Genomic DNA, 23098 nt, shown 5'->3' with positions numbered 1-23098 from the left:
GGAGTTCCACATTGTCCCTGCCCATCCTTCCACGAGCCCTTTGATAACTCAGAATAACAGGATTCAACTCAGGGGACTTTAGTGGAAATGTAATGGCCTGTGATGTGCAGGCGGCCAGACTAGATGAGCTAATGGTCTCTTGTGGCCTTAAACTCTATGAAGCTCATTCTGTCACCTGCCAAGCCGCTCATTGGAGTTAATTACAAAAATTCATAATTTTAATTAAAAAATGGATGATGTATTAAGCAAAATATTCCAAAGAGAATTGTTTCTATTTTTCAGCAAGCTGTGCCACTCATATACCAGCCCAACAGCAGCTGAGGGGAGACTCAGTGGTCTCTGCTAGGCCTGGCCTCAAACACCCACCTCTATGATTTACAAAGACACAATGATTGAAAAATACAATGTTATAACATTCAAACTTCAAACATGTCTCAACTTAAATAAAATTGTTTAGTGCATTGGGAATTCTTGTGCAAAAACATAAAATGCTACACCATGGCCGTGCTGAGTAACCCCTGATTTATGTGCATAAACACAGACACCCCACAATGCATAATCACTGCATGTTGACAGCATTCACATCAATTTCCACTCTCCTGAGATGTGCTAAAGAGAAAACAGAGCAGGGTAATTAGTTAACAAATTAACATCTGGATGACACCTACCCTCTGGACTCCTCCACCCCAACTAAATCCTCTTTTCCATGGTTGTCCATCACCCATTGATTGCTCCCATCCTTCCAGCCCCAAGGGACTCCACTATAGCAGGTGGGGAAGAACTCTGGTGAGCATACTCTGGGCTGTGTGGAGAACCCCCAAGGATATTCTTCCTTTGGGCCCAGAGCACTCATATCTCTAGCTCCTATAGGAAAACAGGATAGAGAGGAACTGAGTTTAGCTACTAAACAAACAAAACATTTGAAAAAATAACAAAATTTAAACAAACAAGTAAACTCTGTCTAAAAACCTAACAAACATGAATGAAGAAATAAATTAAAAGAAAAAAAATCCAGCTCCTCACTGCCCTGAGCACCCAAAGCTGCTGGTGCTGTTCATGATCCACTCTGGGCCTTCAGGCTCAGCACCTGTGTTGCGGTGGGGGGAGAGGCAGTAGGAGCTGCTGACCCTCTGTCATGGCATCTGCAAGTGCAGGGTGTTGCTTCTCAGAACACATATGCAGAGCCTTGTGTAGGACCAAACTATTTAAAGGAGGCAATGCAGCAAACTGAAAAGAGTGACTATGTGCAGACAGACACTATAAGTCGTAGACATTATGCACCTGCTCCAGGAAGCAGCGCGAGGAAATGCAGGGTAGGTGCAACAACCCCCGGGCCCTGTAGCATTTAGAGAGTTCACTCGCAGTGAACATAGTTCATTGTATGCAGCCAAGATAAAATGGCTAGTGTGGATGCACTGCATCATTGCAGCTTCCAGTTCAGTCACACTGATGCAAGTTGCAATGTGGACTTCTCTAGTGTACACGTTAGATCATACCCTATTTAGGGCCTTGACAATTAGTACGAGGACTTTGAATTCAGTCTGGCAGGGAATGGGAAACCAACTGAGTTTGTGGAGCATCAGAGAGAGGTGCTTGCATGAGTCATTGTTGCTTAAAGAAGGAACGGCTGCCACCTGAATGTGGTACTTATCTCCCCCACAGGCATAGTGACTTGTTCAGTCTAACAATATTCACTGAGGTCTAGCCAATTGCTTCGCAACACTTGTGGTTCAATATTAAATGTATTTAAGAGACCAAATAATCCAGCTTAACTTAATTTATTAATAAGGGACAAAGCAGACAATGTGAAAAGGAGGCATACATACACTCCTTCTGGGAAGCAATTAATGTTACAGCATGTTCACCTCATATACAAGTTGTGCTTCAAAAATATGCACCCAAGATAGCACAGCATGGTTATTGACAAGTTAGAAAGCACTGAATATGTCACCCAGGACTAGAATTCACCAACGGGTGATCTAGAAGTACGACCTGTGACAGAGTTTGAATAGGAATCACCAGTTTGCTCAGAAACTTCACACTTTCTGCCAAGACAAGGACTTAGCCAAATAGTTCAATCTACTTCTGCACTCCAGACCGGATCACTGTAATTCACTGCACCTAACGCTCAGTCTAACGCTGCATATGTTCCAGCTGATAGAAGAGAACTCTCCACCTCTTTTGTGCTTTATACCACTATGACCACATGAGCTCAGTGCTCCAGTCCCTCCATTGGCTGCCAGTCAGCTTCTGTTGCCAATTTAATGCCATGGTCTTAAACCTCCATGAAACTCCAGAACCAAGCCCAGGACCAGAGATGACTCCCAGCCAGTAGGAGCAGACAGAGAAGCAGCCTCAGCAGAGACCGATGGACACTGATGTCATCAGACTGCCAGCTACACGTTGTCACTCTCGACATTCTCTTCAGTGGTTTGAGCATTGGCCTGCTAAACCAGGGTTGTGAGTTCAGTCCTTGAGGGGGCCATTTAGGGAACTGGGATAAAAATCTGTCTGGGGATTGGTCCTGCTTTGAGCAGGGGGTTGGACTAGATGACCTCCTGGGGTCCCTTCCAACCCTGATATTCTATGTCTCACTGGCTCGCCTAGTCCTGTGTTAGGGTACCAGTGTTTTGTAACAGTAACTTGCTCCTTGAACTCTCTGAGGCAGACCACAAAAGTAAAACGTAGACCAGGTTGAAAGTCAGAGTTTCCATTTTGCAGCACATTTTGGAAAAAAATTTCCATTTTCAGAATGAAAAGTAAAAATTTTGAATTTTTCCCCTGGAATGGAAAAAAAATGAAAGAACCGTTTTTTAAATAATCAAAACATTTTGTTTCAAAATCTGTAAAAGAAATTAAGTCTGGGCAACCAAGCGCCGTGTCTCCCAGCTCAGCCAGGGCTCCCAGGTCTTTTAGGCTCCCAGCTACCCATCAGTCTGCTAGAAGCCCTGGGGGCAACGACTCAGCCAGGAGACTTGGAACTCAGAAGCCAAAACTTCAAGGCTCCCAGCTCTGTTGCAGTCAGAAGCTGAAGCCCTGCTCAAATTGCAGTTCTTAGGGCTGGGAGGCTCCCTATGGCAGAGCCTGAAGCCAAGCCTCAGCTAGAGCCAGCGTTCCCAGGGTTTCCAGATGCTTAGCCAGTGACTTACACCAGTTCAGTGGTTTCACTTTCTGTTAAAACATCAGCATCAAACATACTGCTTTGATCTTGTTTTTTAATTTAATGTAAATAATGTGCGTAGATTATAGTAAATTTAGGCCTTAACATAGGATGTCTTCATTTCAAATTTAATTTTAAATACATTTTTCTTTTTAAATATAAACCTATTTAATTTTTTATACTACTCGGATTTAAATGAAAGCTGACTTAAGGAAAACTTTTTTTTATAAACTACTGATTTTTCTCCGCCCTACTTACTTGCAATGTCAAGTTTGAGGCAAAAGCAGAACGTGACCAGAGGCTTATTTCTGCAGGGTGGTTGGCTAGTTTACATTACCACTTTGGAGTCAAGACTAAAAACAAAGATTTAAATCTGTGCGAAGTGGGATTTTTTAGCTTACATTATAAAATATTTGCCTGAGTGGATCTTGTTTCACCAACTCTGACTGGAAGCCGAACACTCTGGTCATTGAGCTACCAAATTAGGCCCTTTTCCCGAGAGTCTTCCACAATTTTAGGCCCATTTTACCAGTTATTGGCTCCCTGGTTCTCACTGTTCACCACCAGATACAACATGGGTTGGTCAAGAGAACCTCCATATGCTTGTCCTTTAATCATAGTTTTTGGCCCACAGAAGCTGGAGAGTGCCAGAGTTTAGGGATGCTCCAGCTACACCCCATCCCCCTGGCCACTGTCCCTTTGCTGGCATGTGGGGATAGGGGCATGGTGAAGGAAGCAATATTGGGTAGAGGTGCCATCAGAGGCTTCTGTACAGAGAGAATCCTTCTGTGGCCATGGAAGAGCAGTTTAGGATTGCTGTGCACTGCTGGTCCATGAAATATCATTTTCTTTCATCTACTCACTTTTGACCTTCTAAGAAAACCTTCCATACGAGGGGAAGTGTAATAATTTCCCTACAAAAAGGCATCATAAGATTTAAATCATAATTGTCTCTCAGTGAACTTGAAACACTATTAGAACACTGGTGGAATGTTATGTTATGTATGTTGTTACGCTGGAAGGTGTTAATGCCTGCCCTCAGTCACAGGACAGGTTAAAGCTGATGGGTCTGCCAACCAGCCTTCATTCAGGCTAAATAGGAGGACCAATTAAATATCCTTTTGTATAGCGATAGCAGAAACAATAGCAACCACCTCTTGAAACAACAGGCCACATGGAAAGGCAGATGAGGAGCTATGCCATGCAGCCTGAGCACTTTTTCTAAAGTCTGGTTGCAAATGCAGGGGGTAGGAGATTTGTTTGATGGCAGCTGTGTCTGTGTGTGTTATAGCCAGCAGGGGACGTAAGCCATGAGAAAGTGATCAGAAGATGAGAGTAGCAGTGGGGAGCTTGACCCTGAGAAGGAGCCCTGAGAGACAGAGATCCTTGAGCACTGCAGTGGCTGCAAAGGCAGGCTTAGGGATTTCTGAGCCCAGACAATTTTCAAAAATGTGTTAAAATGTTTCTTTCCTTTAAGTCTGGCAGACAAATCATCAGTCTGTCAACATTTAAATGTCCACTGAGCCCACTGTTATTCATAACCCAGCTGTTATGCCCTTTGAGAAAATAAACTGTTCCTCCCTTTCCTTCAATTGGTCTTTAATCTGATAGGGCATGTGTTTAGCCAGTATTATGGCCCTCCTCTTTTTGTTTCTTTGGCTAAAGAAAAACAAATCTGCAGAAACAAATTAACTCTAATGCCCATAATACACCCCTCGTTCTTTCCCTCCCTCCCTTCTTTGTCCCCTTTCTCTTCCTCTTACTTTCACAGAATCATAGAATCATAGAATATCAGGGTTGGAAGGGACCTCAGGGAGTCATCTAGTCCAACCCCCTGCTCAAAGCAGGACCAATCCCCAATTAAATCATCCCAGCCAGGGCTTTGTCAAGCCTGACCTTAAAAACTTCTAAGGAAGGAGATTCCACCACCTCCCTAGGTAACGCATTCCAGTGTTTCACCACCCTCCTAGTGAAAAAGTTTTTCCTAATATCCAACCTAAATCTCCCCCACTGCAACTTGAGACCATTACTCCTTGTTCTGTCATCTGCTACCACTGAGAACAGTCTAGAGCCATCCTCTTTGGAACCCCCTTTCAGGTACTTGAAAGCAGCTATCAAATCCCCCCTCATTCTTCTCTTCTGTAGACTAAACATCCCCAGTTCCCTCAGCCTCTCCTCATAACTCATGTGTTCCAGTGTGGGGCGCAAAACTGGACACAATACTCCAGATGAGGCCTCACCAGTGTCGAATAGAGGGGAACGATCACGTCCCTCGATCTGCTGGCAATGCCCCTACTTATACATCCCAAAATGCCATTGGCCTTCTTGGCAACAAGGGCACTCTGTTGACTCATATCCAGCTTCTCGTCCACTGTAACCCCTAGGTCCTTTTCTGCAGAACTGCTGCCGAGCCATTCGGTCCCTAGTCTGTAGCAGTGCATGGGATTCTTCCGTCCTAAGTGCAGGACTCTGCACTTGTCCTTGTTGAACCTCATCAGATTTCTTTTGGCCCAATCCTCCAATTTGTCTAGATCCCTCTGTATCCTATCCCTCCCCTCCAGCATATCTACCTCTCCTCCCAGTTTAGTTTCATCTGCAAACTTGCTGAGGGTGCAATCCACACCATCCTCCAGATCATTTATGAAGATATTGAACAAAACCGGCCCCAGGACCAACCCTTGGGGCACTCCACTTGATATCGGCTGCCAACTAGACATGGAGCCATTGATCACTACCCGTTGAGCCCGACAATCTAGCCAGCTTTCTATCCGCCTTATAGTCCATTCATCCAGCCCATACTTCTTTAACTTGCTGGCAAGAATACTGTGGCAGACAGTGTCAAAAGCTTTGCTAAAGTCAAGGAACAACACGTCCACTGCTTTCCCTTCATCCACAGAACCAGTTATCTCGTCATAGAAGGTAATTACATTAGTCAGGCATGACTTGCCCTTTGTGAATCCATGCTGACTATTCCTGATCACTTTCCTCTCCTCTAAGTGCTTCAGAATTGATTCCTTGAGGACCTGCTCCATGATTTTTCCAGGGACTGAGGTGAGGCTGACTGGCCTGTAGTTCCCAGGATCCTCCTTCTTCCCTTTTTTAAAGATGAGCACGACATTAGCCTTTTTCCAGTCTTTCTATTAAGCCAATCCCCTCCTAAGAAACCCCACCCAGAATTTAAAAAAAAAAATGTCCCCCCACCTCAAAATAATAAACAAAGTGACACTTACAAACAATTGTGCCATTTGTTCTACTTGTGTGTTCTATCTCTGTCCCCTGCATTGTCTGTCTTGTCTAATTACATTGTAAACTCTTCAGGGGAGGGACTAGCTACTACTCTGTACAACTCCAAGCACAATGGCGTCCTGTGCTTGGTTGCTCTGCAGACACCACTGTAATACAGAGAATAAAAACCTAGTGGCTCTAGCCCCAGCGACATGAGAGATCAATTGATGAAATGCTGAAATTTTTGTGCTGCTCTGCAACAAAGTACATCACAAAACCTAGGATGAAACAGGTGAGAGCTGGAAGCGAAGCACTCTCAGCCTCAGCAGTGCCATTTCTATTCTATGTCCACGCCTAAAACCCAGCTGGCTATTGCCAATGGACGGGTGACGTTGGATGCAGTTATTCAGTAGCTTCTTGATTAAGTTGCTCAGCAGTGGGAGACTGGATGATACCAGTTGGGGAGCCCGTTGGAACTGGTTGTTGTGTTGAGCAAGGCTTATGTTAAGCAATGCAGATCAGTTAGACAGTGAATGTAGCAGAGCTCTGTGAGACTGCCTGCCTCTGCATGATCACTGAACTGCCCTGGAGGTAGCTTGTAAGGCCGGCTGCATTCGTAAGTACTGGCCAGAGTGCTGCATACTCAAGAGTTTGGCTGGTTACATTTCCCTCCTCTATAGCTAGGGTGGCCAAATTTCTACTCACACAAAACTGAATGCTCTTCCCCCGCCCCCTGCCCCCGCTCCTCTGAGGCCATTCCCATTCTCCACCCCTCCTCTGAGGCCATGCCCCCGCTCACTCCATCCCCCTACGTTGCTTGTTCTCCCCACCCTCACTCACTTGCTCATTTTCACCGGGCTGGCTCAGAGGGCTGGGGTGCAGGAGGGGCTGAGGGGTCTGGCTGGGGTGCAGACTCTGGGGTGGGGCTAGGGATGAGGGGTTTAGAGTGCAGGAGGGGGTTCCACACTGAGTCAGTGGGTTGGGATGCGAGAGGCAGTGAAGGCTCAGGCTGTGGATGTGGGCTCTCGGGTACAGGAGGAGGCTCCAGGCTGGGGCTGAGGGGTTCAGAGTGCGGGAGGGGTGCAGAGGGGTGAGAGCTCTGGCTGTGGGTGGAGACTCTGGGATGAGTCTGGGGATGAGGGTTTTGGGGTGCAGGAGGGTGCTCCAGGCTGGGACTGATGGGTTTGGAATGTGGGAGGGGGATCAGGGCTGTTTCAGGGGATTGGGGTGCAGGGGTGGCGAGGGCTCTGCTGAGGGTGCGGGCCTTGGGGCGGGGCTGTGGATAAAGAGTTTGGGGTACAGGAGGGTGCGTCAGACAAGGATCGAGGGTTTTGGAGGGTGGGAAGGGGATCAGGGCTGGAGCAGGAGGTTGGGGCCTAGGAGGGGGTCAGGGGTTCAGGCTCCGGGTGGCACTTACATCAAGCAGCTCCCAGAAGCAGCAGCACGTGCCCTTTCCGTCTCCTACATGGAGACGTAGCCAGGTGGCTCTCCACGCTGCCCATCCACAGGTGCCACCCCTGCAGCTCCTATTGGCTGCAATTCCCAGCCAATTGGAGTGGCAGGGCGGCACTTGGGGCAAGGGGTAGCAAGTGGAGATCCATTGCAGCCACTAGGTGTAGGAGCCAGAGTGGGAACATGCCAGCTGCTTCCCGGGAGCTGCGTGGCGTTGAGACTAGTAGTGAGCCTATTGCCAATAGATAGGTGACATTGGATGTAGTTTTTCAGTTGCAGATTAAGTTGCTCAGAAGTGAGAGACTAGATGATGCCACGTGGTGAGCCAGTTGGAACTGGTTGTTAAGTTGTGCAAGGATCATGTTAAGCAATGCAGATCAGTTAGTGAATATCGCAGAGCTCTGTGAGACTGCCTGGCTCTGCATGATCACTGAACTGCCCTGGAGGTAGCTTGTAAGGCCGGCTGCATCAAGCAATGGATTCGTAAGTACTGCCCAGAGTGCTGCATGCTCAAGAGTTTGGCTGGTTACATTTCCCTCCTCAATAGCTAGGGTGGCCAAATTCTGAGAAGGAGGGGGTCATGTTATCCCTCATGGCCACAGAGCTGAAGAGGTAATAACAAAAACATTTTATAAATAGGGGTTAGGAGTCTTCTTGTCTTCGTGTCTTCATAAAAATTGCAGACAGAAAAACTGTTCTCAAATCAGTCCAGTCTACAAATGATGACTTTTTTTTTTTTTTTTTTTTGCATTTCATGGTACAAGTTCATATTGTTGTATGATTACAGACTTTTGCTTTAACCAACGAAAAAAAGTAGGGGAAAATGCATACAATATATCACCTGGGCCTAAGTATTTCCCAAACTTTCAAAACCAGTACAATTTTCAGTACATAATTGCATTATCACTCATATTTAGAAGATTTCTGCCACTTTTGGTGAAAATTAAACATTGTTTTTTTTTAGTTGTAGCCATTTTTGTAAGCCATCCTAGTGCATAATGAAAACAATGAAAGTTCTTGTAATTTTGATAGAACACAATTTGGACCTTGAAATGTATGGCAAATTTGTAAAATACTGGTGTTAGGGGGCTTATTCCTTCACCCACTTACTTCCCTGGTCCTTCTCGCATGAACAGAGAGCAACAATACCCGAAGTCCAAAGGTGCAAACAATTCGATGTTTATTGGGGTGAACTTCCAGCAAGCATGATTCCAGTTTCCTTTCTTAGTATCCTCCTTCCCAGCTCTGACACCACAGAGCCTTACACCTGTGTCCCTGTTCCCATTCCTGCCCTTATCCAAACATTATTCCAATTTCCTTACCCCCATTCCCTGTTCCCATTTCCCCCTTTAGCAAAACATGATTCCAATTTCCTTACCCCCATTCCCTGTTCCCATTTCCCCCTTTAGCAAAACATGATTGCAATTTCCTTACCCCTATTCCCTGTTCCCATTTCCCCTCTTTAGCAAAACATGATTCCAATTTCCGCACCCCCATTCCCTGTTCCCATCTCTCCCACCCACACCCCCACCCACACCCACCCACTTCCTGATTGACTGCAGACTATATAGTAAAACTTGAGTTCTGCTTAGTTATACCTTAACCAATCATTTTCCTGAAATTTAACTAACCAATCCTAACATATTGTAACATGATTAGCTAACCAATTATATCCCACCACCTTAATTAGTTTACACCCAGCAAAATTAATTATACAGCAGACAGGAACAATCACAGAGCCAGAGAGAGATTATACAGACAAACAATAGCAAAGTGGGAACTATAATGACAAAACAATACAGAAGTGAGGATTTCACATCCCAGTGTTGATAAGTGAGTTCTTGCCAGACAGGATGCTATCAAACTAAGTTTCCTTTTACATTTTCTAGGCACTTCCCTTTCTCTGGAGGTGATAGGCACTATCAGGACAGGATTGTATTCCTAACAGCCCAATAGCACCTTCTTTCAATGTGACTAGTTTGGAATGTGAGGATGTGACCGGTCGCTTCCTAGCTTATGGCTGCCTCTGCTGCTTAGCCAAAGGCCTTAGCCTAAGAACAGGGCTTCAGACTGTGACAGTAAGAGAAGGCCCTTACACCAGCAGACAGTGATTTTGATTCTTTCTTTTATACCTCTAGAAATAGCCAAGTGATAAGAATACACCTAAATTCTTAAAGTACAGGCCTTTGCAGACAGGCCTGAATATCTATATCCTAACTGGAAATGGCACATGACATTTCAAAAACATCTGAGTCAGTCTGACCTTCCCCCCCCCGCAACCATTGTCCCCACACTCACACACACTGGAGTTCTCTCCCTTCTAGGGAACCCATTTTGAATTTTTCTATTCCCTTCCAGCAGCTGTTGAAATGTTTGCTTGGGTCTGGTCTAGTCAGTAGTTAGATCTTTTCGAATTTTTCCAACACACTTTAGCAAATCACAATAGGTTTCACATTGAGAAGCCTCATCATTTGCTCAGGCCCTAATGTTCAATACCTGATTGGTTAAAAAATAGGGGGGCCCTTCTGAACTGAGAAACACAAGGAGACTAAGCACAGCTCTATGCAAGAAAAAGGATGGTCGTGTAATTAAATTGCTGGATCAAACCTCAGACTCTCTGTGTGACCTTGGGCAAGTCATTCAATCTCTTATGGGTCTCAGTTCTCCATTTGAGACAGGGCAGGGACTGTCTGTGCGTACTGTTGCACCTTCTTTAGCACCAGTGTCCTGTTCTGACACCAGCATTACCCTCAGCCAAGTGGTGGCAGGTGTCCAGCACACTGCAGATCAGAGGAGAAATCGGTGACAGGGAGTCTGGATAAACTCGAAGTGAAACTTGTCACATTTACGTTTATTCACCTGTTTTGGACTGAGATGGTCACACAGCAGAGGCTCCTCTTCCAGAGATCTGAGCCCAGCACCAAATTCCCAAAGAGAATCTCTGCCACCAGAATGGACTCTAATCAGCACCCAAGGCAACGAATAAACTCCCATACTGTTGACACAGCTACCGCCTTCCAAAAGCTTACCCACAACACCACTCCCCATTTGCTGGGTGTCTCTCCTTTTTTATACCAGTTGCGACCTTTTTTCCCTTCATGTGTCTTCTCCCCACTTTGGGTCCTTTTTCTCCTCAACTTCTCATTTGTCTTCCCTCATTTCTTACCTCTAAATCCACATGTGGCTTGGTCAGGGAGAGGGGCTGTTAGGTGGGGCCACCTGTCAGAGCAGCCGTGACGAGCCCCCTTCACACCGTGATTCCCCTTCTCTGCGTTTCTCTCTCCTGCAGATTGTGGAGTTGTCGTCTCACAGATGCTAGCTACGGAGATCTCGCCGCTGTTCTCAGCACCAGCCAGAGCCTGACAGAGCTGGACCTGAGTCATAATAAACTGGTTTCAGTCTCCAAGGTGCCACAAGTTCTTTTTGATAATAAACTGGGCGATGCCAGAGTGCAGCAGCTGTGTGAGGGACTGAAACACCCAAACTGCAAACTACAGAAATTGGAGTAAGTAATATTTGGCCTCCTTGGTGTATTTACAGGTGTCCTCTGTGTAAAGTGCTTGACACAGTGAGAGATGGTGGAGGGGAGGAGAAGATTTTTTTTTCTCTCTGCTCCACTCTGATGTTTCTTGCGGATGGAGAGTCGCCTTGTTACCCCCTTCCGCCCTCGCGCCTACAGCTAGAGGGAGTCTTACTAGTAGTAGTTGGGTGTCAGCTCCCTGGCATCAGCAGCCTTTCACTCACTCAAGCACTCCCCTCTGGGCTTATTCCAGCCCAATCACTGAACCCCTGATTCATTCTCCTGTGATATCCAGCCCCTGAGTGTGACTACTCACAGAAGTACCAGAATCTCTGCACCCAAAGATGTAGTGTACCCCAGTTATCAGAGTTACCTTAACCACTGCTCCTGTAAGCTACACAGCACTTCTGAACACTTATCATAAAAACAAAGAAAGGTTTATTTAAGAAAGAATAAAGATTTATCCAGGAAAGAGAGAAGGTGATGGAGAAGGTGATGGAAACAACTGATTGAAACACAAAACAAAATCCTAAAATGTGAACCTGGATCTACACTTGCCAATAGTTCCTTTTGTTTCTAATAAACTAGGCTTTCCCCACAAAGTTCAGTCAGTTGCAGAACTAGCTGGTGATCCCCTGCATGCTGTGATGTTCCTTTTCACCTCCAAGTGGTTTTGATCATTTGCCTTAGTCTTTGATGCTTTTCCATTGAATGTTCTGGGATGTGGCAAGGGTAGACAACTCAGCGTTCTGTAGATACATTACACGTTATACTTGATGAATAAATATCCTATGTCGTTGGTGTATTGAGCTTACCAGGTCTGAGGTGAGAGCTGTTTGCAAAGAACAGGGGACCCTGTGCCAAGGGCACTCTGTGTCTCGCCAACCCAATTTTCTTTTCTCTTATTCTTTATCTTTCCTCTTATTACACCATCTCCATCTCATGCTGACCCTGGTGTTGTTCCTGGTAAGGGCTTTAGCGAAGAAGAGATCTTTCATTTTGCTCATGGCCAGGCTGGGGCTCAGTCTGATCCCCTCTCAGAAGGCCTTCTACACCTGAGGTCTAGCTGTTGAGAACACTCTGCTCCAATGCCCAGGAGTCTGAACCTGGGCATCTCCAGTGAGATTGTCCCTGTGGAGCGCAGTTGAGACTGTCTGCTACAGGCCATTGGCCTTGGCAGTAACAGCACAACTCCGCACCAAACCTCTAACACTGCCCAGCCACACACAAACGTGCGTACAGCAGTGCCCAAGGGATCCCATCACCTCTGGTGCTTAACCTGCTCAGAGGAAATACAATCACATATTTTTCACCAACACATCCCTCTGCACTCTTTTAGCACAAACACTGGCAAAGCTGCTGCAGTTGTGTAGTGAGTCTCCGGTGTAAGCGTTCTTACAACTACAATACCCACCTGCGGAAGTGAAGAAACAGATTGACAGAGCCAGAAGAGTACCCAGAAGTCACCTACTACAGGACAGGCCCAACAAAGAAAATAACAGAATGCCACTAGCCGTCACCTTCAGCCCCCAACTAAAACCTCTCCAACACATCATCAAGGATCTACAGCCTATCCTGAAGGACGACCCATCACTCTCACAGATCTTGGGAGACAGGCCAGTCCTTGCCTACAGACAGCCCCCCAACCTGAAGCAAATACTCACCAGCAACCACACACCACACACCAGAACCACTAACCCAGGAACCTATCCTTGCAACAAAGCCCGTTGCCAACTGTATCCACATATCTATTCAGGGGACACCATCATAGGGCCTAATCACATCAGCCACACTATCAGAGGCTCGTTCACCTGCACATCTACCAATGTGATATATGCCATCATGTGCCAGTAATGCCCCTCTGCCATGTAAATTGGTCAAACTGGACAGTCTCTACGTAAAAGAATAAATGGACACAAATCAGATGTCAAGAATTATAACATTCAAAAACCAGTTGGAGAATACTTCAATCTCTTTGGTCACTTGATTACAGACCTAAAAGTGGCAATTCTTCAAGAAAAAAACTTCCAAAACAGACTCCAACAAGAGACTGCTGAATTGGAATTAATTTGCAAACTGGATACAATTAACTTAGGCTTGAGTAGAGACTGGGAGTGTGTGGGTCATTATACAAAGTAAAACTATTTCCCCATAAAGACAGGTTTCAGAGTAACAGCTGTGTTAGTCTGTATTCGCAAAAAGAAAAGGAGTACTTGTGGCACCTTAGAGACTAACCAATTTATTTGGGCATAAGCTTTCGTGAGCTACAGCTCACTTCATCGGATGCATAAAGTGGAAAATAGTGAGGATGTTTTTATACACACAGACCGTGAAAAAATGGGTGTTTATCACTACAAAAGGTTTTCTCTCCCCCCACCCCACTCTCCTGCTGGTACTAGCTTATCTAAAGTGATCACTCTCCTTACAATGTGTATGATAATCAAGGTGGGCCATTTCCAGCACAAATCCAGGGTTTAACAAGAATGTCTGAGGAACAGTGTGGGGAGGGAAGGAATAAACAAGGGGAAATAGGTTACTTTTTATAATGACTCAACCACTCCCAGTCTCTATTCAAGCCTAAGTTAATTATATCCAATTTGCAAATTAATTCCAATTCAGCAGTCTCTCGTTGGAGTCTGTTTCTGAAGTTTTTCTGTTGTAATATCGCAACTTTCATGCCTGTAATCGCTTGACCAGAGAGATTGAAGTGTTCTCCGACTGGTTTATGAATGTTATAATTCTTGACATCTGATTTGTGTCCATTTATTCTTTTACGTAGAGACTGTCCAGTTTGTCCACTTCCTCTCTCCAAAATATCTGATGGACACAATCTCTACGTAAAAGACACAAGTCTCTACGTAAAAGAATAAATGGACACAAATCAGATGGACATCTGATTTGTATCCATTTATTCTTTTACGTAGAGACTGTCCAGTTTGTCCACTTCCTTCTCCAAAATATCTCTGGGGCTCTACCAACCATGACAGAACTTGGGGGACCCCAGGGATTGGGGGCTTCTCTCCCTAATACAAATTCAGGGCTCTTTTTCTCTCTCAAACGTTAGGACTTTCCTCCCCATTTGGTGAAGTGACCATATTTTGAGGGCAACTGTAGTGATGGAGGAGGCCGTGCAGGTGACAGATGCAATGGGTGGGGTGTCTCTACATGCGTGCAAGATTTGGCAGCTGTTGGGGGTGCAGAGGGTTCCCTCTGAGCCCTGGAGGGAGGGTGGATGGCGGAGTGGTAGAATATGACAGCCATGCTGGGGCTGGTCATTGAGATGCACATGGTCATAGCCAGGCTACTGCCATAGTTCCACACTCCACTGGGTGGTAGCTCCGCCAGGAGCCCAGACTCTGCAGGAAGGGACGCAGAATCCGGTAGAAAATTTCTGTTGCAATAACCCCACCAGTGTTTCTGGAACAGGCCCAGCCAATGGGGTCACATGGTCACCCTCCTCTCAGGGTCTCTTCTTCCCCAAACTTTGGGGATCCCCCGGTTGTGGGGCTGGTCTCCTCTTTGTCTTCCAATCCCCCCAGCCTTTGCTCCCGGGTCTCAGAGGCAGGTGGGTGTGATGCTGCCAGTGCTGGGCCTTGCCGCTGCCTCCCCTCCCCAGGCCTGAAGATCAAAGCTGGGAGCTGATGGGTTGAGGGCAGAGACAGGAGACGTCTGTGTCCTGCAGGGGAGCAGCTGAGCTAGTTCTGGGGGTGTGGTGGGTCAGGATCTCCCAGCTCCTCCTGCTCTGAGCGTGGCCCAGCTACCTGGGGAGGGGGCTCCCCCTACAGCCTCCCTGGAGCGATGGGGCTGCTCTGATTGGGTCGCACCATCCCGGGGCTGATCAATGGCAAGTCCAATCTGATTGGCTGAGAGCTGGGTAGGTGGGGTTTAGGGTGTCCTGGTGGCTGCCCTTTAAATTCTGGTTGGTCAGTGGAAAGGGTTAGGGGCGGTGCTTAGTGAGGAAGTCTCACCCCAAACCTTAATCCTTATTGGTCAATGGGAGAAGTTTAAGGATTGGGGGCGTCTGGTCCATTCACAGTGCTGATTGGTCAAGAATGAAGTGCTAGGGGTGGGGCTTAGGCAGGAAGTTCCACCCCACACTGGTTCCTCATTGGCATAGGGTGGGGGTTGGGACAGGCGGTGGAGCATTCTTCACGTGGATTGGTCAGGGAGAGGGGCTGGTGGGCGGGGCCGCCTGTCAGAACAGCTGTGACGAGCCCCCTTCACACTGTGATCCCCCTTTTCTGTGTTTCTCTCCTGCAGGTTGCGGGACTGTGGTCTCACAGACACTGGCTTCGGGGATCTTGCTGCTGTTCTCAGAACCAGCCAGAGCCTGACAGAGATGGACCTGGGTGGTAATAAACTCGGAGATGCTGGAGTGCGGCTGCTGTGTGAGGGACTGAAACACCCGAACTGCAAACTGCAGAAATTGGAGTAAGTAACATTTGGCCTCCTCTGTGTATTTACAGGTGTCCTCTGTGTAAAGTGCTTAACGCAGTGAGAGATGGTGGAGGGGAGGAGATTTTTTTTCTCTCTGCTCCATTCTGATGTTATTGGGGATGGAGAGTTACCGCATTACCCCACCCCCTCCGCCTACAGAGTCTTACTAGGAGTATTTGGGTGTCAGCTCCCTGGCACCACCAGCCCTTCACTCACTCAAGCACTCTCCTCTGGGCTTATGCCAGCCCCAGCTTTGCTTTGCAGACTAACAAGATGGGCACCCTAATCACTGAATCCCTGATTCATTCTCCTATGATATACTGCCCCTGACTCTGGCTACTCACAGAAGTACCAGAATCTCTGCACCCAAAGATGTAGCGTACCCCAGTTTATCAGAGTTACCTTAACTAGTGCTCCTGTAAGCCACATAGCACTTGTGAACACTTATCATAAAACTAAAGTTGGGGGGGAGGGATAGCTCAGTGGTTTGAGCTTTGGCCTGCTAAACCCAGGGTTGTGAGCTCAATCCTTGAGGGGGCCATTTTGGGATCTGGGGCAAAAATTGGGGATTGGTCCTGCTTTGAGCAGGGGGTTGGACTAGATGACCTCCTGAGGTCCCTTCCAACCCTGAGATTCTAGGATTCTATAAAGTAGGTTTATTTAAGAAAGAATAAAGATTTATCCAGGAAAGAGAGAAGGTGATGGAAACAACTGGTTGTAACACAAAACAAACTCCTAATGCATGACCCTGGATCTACATTCATCAATAGTTACCTTTCCTATCTAATGAAAAACGTTTTCCCCACAAAGCTCAGTCAGTTGCAGAACTAGCTGGTGATCCCCTGCATGCTGTGATGTTCTTTTTCACTTCCAAGTGGTTTTGATCATTTGCCATGGTATTTGATGCTTTTCCATTGAATGTTCTGGGATGTGGCAAGGGTAGACAACACAGCGTTCTGTAGATACATTACATGTCATACTTGATGAATAAATATCCTTTAAGAAGTATTTGGTGTAATGAGTTTGTCAGGCCTGAGGTGAGAGCTGTTTGCAAAGAACAGGGTACCCTTTGCCAAGGCTGCTCTGTGTCACACCAACCCAATTTTCTTTTCTCTTCTCTTATTCTTTATCTTTCCTCTTATTTCACCATCTCCATCTCATGCTGACCCTGGTGTTGTTCCTGGTAAGGGCTTTAGCGAAGAAGTGATCTTGCATTTTGCTCGAACCATGGCCAGGCCAGGGCTCAGTCTGATCCCCTCTCAGAAGGCCTTCTACACCTGAGTTCTACCTGTTGAGAACACTCTGCTCCAATGCCCAAGAGTCTGAACCTGGGCATCTCCAGTGAGATTGTCCCTGTGGAGCGCAGTTGAGACTGTCTGCTACAGGCCATTGGCCTTGGCAGTAACAGCACAACTCTGCACCATACCTCTAACGCTGTACAGCCTCACACAAACATGCGCACAGCAGTGCACAAGGGATCCCATCACCTCTAGTGTTTAACCTGCTCAGAGGAAATACAATCACATATTTTTTACCAACACATCCCTCTGCACTCTTTTAGCACAAACACTGGCAAAGCAGCTGCAGTTGTGCAGTGAGTCTCCGCGCAGTGCAGTTCCACGCTGCCCTTACCCCATTCTTCCACAAGCACTTTGATAACTCAAAATCACGGGGCTCAACACAGGAGATTTTAGGGGAAATGTAATAGCCTGTGATGTGCAGGAGGGCAGACTAGATGAACTAATAGTCTCTTGTGGCCTTAAACTCTATGAAGCTCATTCTGTCACCTGACAAGCCGCTCACTGGAGTTAGTTGCAAAAATTCATAATTTTGGTTCAAAAATGGATGAAGTACTAAGCAAAATATTCCAAAGAGAATTGTTTCCATTTTTCAGCAAGCTGTGCCACTCATATCCCTGCTGTATGCCAGCCCCAGAGCAGGTGAGGGGAGACTCAGTGATCTCTGCTCAGTGTGCCCTCAAATACCCACCCCTCAGATTTACAAAGACACAGTGAATGAGAAATACAATGTTATAGCATTAGAACTTCAAACATGTGTCAGCTTTAAAAAAATTGCTTGGTGCATTGGTAATTCTTGTGCAAAAACATAAAATGCTACACCATGGCCGTGCATGAACACAGACACCCCACAATGCATAATGACTGCCTGTTGGCAGCATCCACATCAATTTCCACACTCCTGAGATGTACTAAAGGGAACTCAGAGCTGGGTAATTAGTTAAAAAATTAACACCCGGATGAACCCTATCCTCTACATTCCTCCACCCCAACTAAAACCTCTTTTCCATGGTTCTCCATCACCAACTGAATGCTCCCATCCTTCCAGTCCCAAGTTACTCCACTATAGCAGGTGGGGAAGAACTTCGGTGAGCATTCTCTGGGCTGCGTGGAGGACCTCCAAGGATATTCTTCCTTTGAGCCCAGAGCACTCTCCTGTCTAGCTCCTATAGGAAAACAGGATAGAGAGAAACTGAGTTTAGCTACTAAACAAACAGAACATCTGAAAAAATAACAAAATTTAAACAAACAAGCAAACTCTGTCTAAAAAACTAGGGACAATGCTGCATCTGATGCCTGTGTCTGTCAGTCCCAAGCCCGGATAAAGGCAGGAGGGTTGTGTACAAGGCTAAAGACATAGTCTCATAAAAACATCTCACCAGTTATAGAAACAGAACCAGCCTACCATTCCGGTAAAAATGAACACTGCTGCCCCTTTGTGCTTCAGGAAGGCTCCTGATGAAAGCCAGTCTCTGGAAGCCAAGGCCCTGAAAAGTTGGATGCTGACAGCAAGAAAACACTTCAGGGTTGGTTACTGGAATGTGAGAACAATGTTTCACACATCAAAGATCTTGCAGATCATGAAAGTTAGGGGTAACTATAGACTTGAAATCCTGGGCGTCGGTGAGAGCAAATTGAGAGATGTGGATAAGAAATACTTCGGGCAAGAGAAGAAACATCTGATTTATTCAGGGTGTAGTGACAACAAGCACTCAGAGGGAGTAGTTCTCATTATGACAGATTCTGTAGAAAAATCACTCATCAACTGGGAACTTACTAACCAGCACATCATAGACGCCAGTGGTGGTGTTGATGTACAACAAATCTCTCAGAAGCTTTTCTTAGAGGGATTTTATATTTCCTTTATTTCAAAAAACCTTTTGAAATGCTAATTTCAAAGCAACTCGCCATTGCATGTAATGACTGGAGGTCAGAGACGCTAAAGGCATTCATGAGTGGCTCTGGGAGCATTCACGCAATCTAGCTGGGTGTGGGGCTCCACATGCAGTTGTGCTGAGTGGTAACAGCACCTCCAGGAGTTTGCTGCTCGCCACGAGTATGACATTGTGAGAGACAACCCAGAATAGAGAGTAAAGGGGGCACAGCACTCCCACAGTCACAGGTCGCATCTCGGGGGTCCCATCACACCTCCCCATTGGGCAGAGTAATAATATTTTAAGGCAAATGAGGTGATGAAGGAGGCCGTGCAGATGACAGCTCTGATGGAAGGGGCTTCTCAACGTGTGTGCAACATTTAGCAGGTGGGGGTGGGATCATGTTTGGGTGTGCAGGGTGCTCGTTGTGAGGCCTCAAAGGAGGACAAAGACAGCCATACTTGCGGGTGGTCCTTGAAGTGCACATGGACATAGCCAGCCTGCTGCCATGGTTACCCACTCAGCTGGCTGGCAGCTCCATCAGGAGCCCAGACTCTGCAGGAGGGTTAAAGAAACTAGCAGAACTCCTACTTTTATAACCCTTCCAGAGACCCTGGAACAGGCCCTGCCAACAGGGTCACACAGTCGCCTTCTTTTCAGGGGCTTTTCCCTCCCCACATCCTAGGGAACCCCCTGCCAGGGGGATCTTCTTCTCTTTGTCTCTCCACCACTTTGATCCCTGGTCTCAGAGGAAGGTGGGTGTGGTTCTGCCAGTGCTAGGCCCGCAGCTGCTTCCCCACCCCATGCCTGAGGATCAGAGCTGGGAGCTTATGGGTTGGGGGCAGAGACAGGAGACGTCTGTGTCCTGCAGGGCAGCAGTAGAGCTAGTGCCAGGGTCGTGGAGGGACAAGATCTCCCAGCTCCGCCGGCTCTGAGCCTGGCCCAGCTGCCTGGGGAGGGGGCTCCCCCTACAGCCTCCCTGTAGCGATGGGCCTGCCCTGATTGGGTCACACCATACTGGGCAGTGATGAGCTGCCAAAATCTTAACAACGGGTTCCCTCCTCACCCCACGAGGGGGTCGTTGCCCACCCCCGCCCCCCGGGACTCCTGCCCCATCCACCCCCCTCCCCTGTCCCCTAACTGCCCCCAGAACCGGGCAGAAGGGTCTCGTGGGCCACCATAGTGGGTTCCCACCCCACCCCTAAGAGCCAGAGGCACCTGCTGAGGGGCGAAGTGGGGTGTCCCGGAGGTGCTTACCTGGGGCAGCTCCCAGGAATTATCCGGCAGGTCCCTCTGGCTCCTAGGGGTGGGGGACGTAGCTGGGGGGAAGCAGGTGGAGCGGCCGCTCCCCCCCGATAACATCAAAAGTGACGCCTTAGGCGCCGACTCCCTGGGTGCTCTGGGCTGGAGCATCCACGGGGAAAATTTGGTGGGTGCAGAGCGAATCAGCTGTTCGGTGGGAAGCCTGGGAGGGCTGAGAAGCAGGTGGCGGCTTCGCGCTCAGGCCGAGGGTGGCGGAGGTGAGCTGGGGCGGGGCGTGCCCCCCACCCCCCAGTTACCTGCTGCGGTGCGCACCCCCCAGCTAATCTCCGCCTCCCTGGGCCTGAGCGCGAAGCCGCCGCTTGCTTCTTAGCCTGCCCCGTCTTCCCGCATGAACAGCTGATTTGCGGGAAGCCTGGGGGGTGGAGATGGAGAAGCAGAGTGGGGTGGCATGTTCAGGGGAGGAGGCGGAGCAGAGGTGAGTTGGGGTGGGGGGGGGGGGGGCGGGGAGCTGCCGATGGGTGCTCTGCACCCACCAAATTTTCCCCGTGGGTGCTCCAGGACTGGAGCACCCATGGAGCCGGCGCCCAAGGCGCCACTTTTGGCTGGTTAAATTTAGAAGCCCTTTTAGAACCGGTTCTCCCTCGCGGAACAACCGGTTCTAAAAGGGCTTCTAAATTTAACAACCAGTTCTAGCGAACCGGTGCGAACGGGCTCCAGCTCACCACTGATTCTGGGGCTGATCAGTGGCAAGACCAACCTGATTGGTCAGGAGCTGAGTGGGCAGGACTTAAAGGGCAACTTTTTACTCTTTCTGAATTCTGGTTGGCCACTAAAAAAGGGCGAGGGGGCGGGGCTCAGGAAGGAGTCTTACCCCAAACCTTATTCCTCATTGGTCAGTGGCAGAGGTTTGAGGGTCTAGGCCATTCTCACTGTTGCTTGGTGAAGGGCAAAGGGCTAGGGGTGGAGTTTAGACAGGAAGTCCCACCTACTGTTTGTTTCTCACTGGACAAGAGGTGGGTCTTCGGACAGAGTCTGTAGCAGGATTTCTGGCTCATTCTCGATGCTGATCGGTCAGGCAGAGCGGATGGTGGGTGGGGCCACCTGTTTGAGCAGCTGTGACGAGCCCCATTCATATCATGATCCCCCTTCTCTGTCTTTCTCTCTCCTGTAGCTTGCGGAGCTGCGGTGTCACAGCCGCTGGCTGCGGGGATCTCGCCCCTGTTCTCAGAACCAGCCAGAGCCTGACAGAGCTGCACCTGCGTGGTAATAATCTGGGAGATGCCGGAGTGCGGCTGCTGTGTAAGGGGCTGACACACCCGAACTGCAAACTGCAGAGACTGGAGTAAGTAACAGCCGGCAGAGAGAGGGAGAGGCTACTATCTGGAAAACCACCCATCACAGGACCTGGATATCTCCGGGGATGTGTTACAATAACTGCGTCTGTGTACCACCCCTGGCTCTGTGAGTCCAAATCCAACCCAGGGCAGAAATCTGAAGTAAAAGAAGCAGGCGTATTGCCCCAGTCTGCCTCTGTTACAGGGGGATTTTAATTGGAGGGAAATAGGATCTGAGTGTGGCAGAATATGCAGAAGGTGCTGAAACTATTGTTTGAAAATAAAATAACTACACAAGCAACTGCTCATTAGGAGGGAAGGACAATTGGGGGTGAAAGAATAGGTGGGAAGAGGGGTTGAGGCTCAGGAAATGGGGGTCTAGCAGGAGTGGGAAGGAGACGGATGGGAGCTGGAGAGGGGGACATGAGGGTCTGCAATGGGCACAGGGGGAAAATAGTTAGTGTGAGCCACAACCTGTGTTTCCCCAGCCCCTCTACAGCGGTGTGTCCTCCCCCATCCCTGCTGGCCTCATGTGAGCCATGTGACAGGGGGATTGCTCGTTGTGGGTGTCCAAGCCCATTTCCCTCCCCCACATGTGAGCCAAGATCTAGGGAATCCCTGCCCACTAGCTTAGAACTGGCATGTTCAGAGATGCACCAAGAACACAGTGCTGAGACTGGGGCGAGGAGCTAAGAACTGAGCCACTTGGCACATATCAGAAACTCTGGCACTGAGGAGGGGGAAAGGAACAACCACTGAAAGGAATGGAGCAGTTCACATATCTGAGCTATTTTTTCAGGCTATACTCATCCCCATGCGGTAGTCTCTTTCAGCTGAGAACATTGCATTAAATGAATGGGCCATTTAACACCAGTCTGAGCCTTCAACTTTGAGGTTGAAACACGGCCAGGGTGGAAATCTGAGAATGAACTGTAAATGTCTGGGAAAAATTAAATTAAGGTAAACGCCCACACAACGTTAACTCTGCCCTCTCTGAATGATGTCTCAGAATGACCATAACATAAACACTTGCAATCCGGCATTTCATTTGATGGACAGATGCTACCGGCCCTTGCCCTATACTCAAACACTGAGCCTACTCCGCTGAGAGAATGCCACATTTGTAAAATTTAACAACTCCTTCATACCCTTTACAATCCCTTCAGATTTGCGCACAGGTTACCACCTCAACCTGTACTTTCTCCTACCCATCATTAAATCCACAGACTGCTCTCCTATCCCACCTCACTACTATTACCTTGTACATATTGGTTGGATCATAATATCCCAATCTGTCATGCTGTCATCCTGACCTTATCCTTAGGATGGGTCACTATGTTCTTGTTATCTATGGGGAGTTTGCCTGTATCAAGGTGTTCTGGTACCACCTTTCTGGAATGTGCTTGCACGAGTGTTCTGTGCCTAGCAATATCAGCCCTATGCTTGCCAAATTCTGTGAGCAGGGCCTGCCTGTTGCTCACAACCTGACTTTGCTTTATATTCCCAAGTTTTGATCATTACCTTAACCCAGGCCT

The 23098-nt window shown here is 47.8% G+C and overlaps 1 protein-coding gene across 1 annotated transcript in view; it reads left to right on the top strand.

The window, feature by feature from the left end:
• LOC102943481 (NACHT, LRR and PYD domains-containing protein 3) overlaps positions 1–23098 on the top strand; it is a 509145-nt gene that overhangs the window by 287930 nt on the left and 198117 nt on the right. Inside the window, exons 14-16 of the mRNA XM_043549314.1 lie at positions 11127–11342; positions 15618–15788; positions 21401–21571. Of these exons, the coding sequence (XP_043405249.1) occupies positions 11127–11342; positions 15618–15788; positions 21401–21571 (558 nt within the window). The remainder of the gene's footprint in view (positions 1–11126; positions 11343–15617; positions 15789–21400; positions 21572–23098) is intronic.

The sequence above is a fragment of the Chelonia mydas genome, chromosome 6 (genome assembly GCF_015237465.2).
Source record: "Chelonia mydas isolate rCheMyd1 chromosome 6, rCheMyd1.pri.v2, whole genome shotgun sequence".
Lineage (NCBI taxonomy): Eukaryota > Metazoa > Chordata > Testudines > Cheloniidae > Chelonia > Chelonia mydas.
This window is presented reverse-complemented; position numbering and strand designations above follow the sequence as displayed.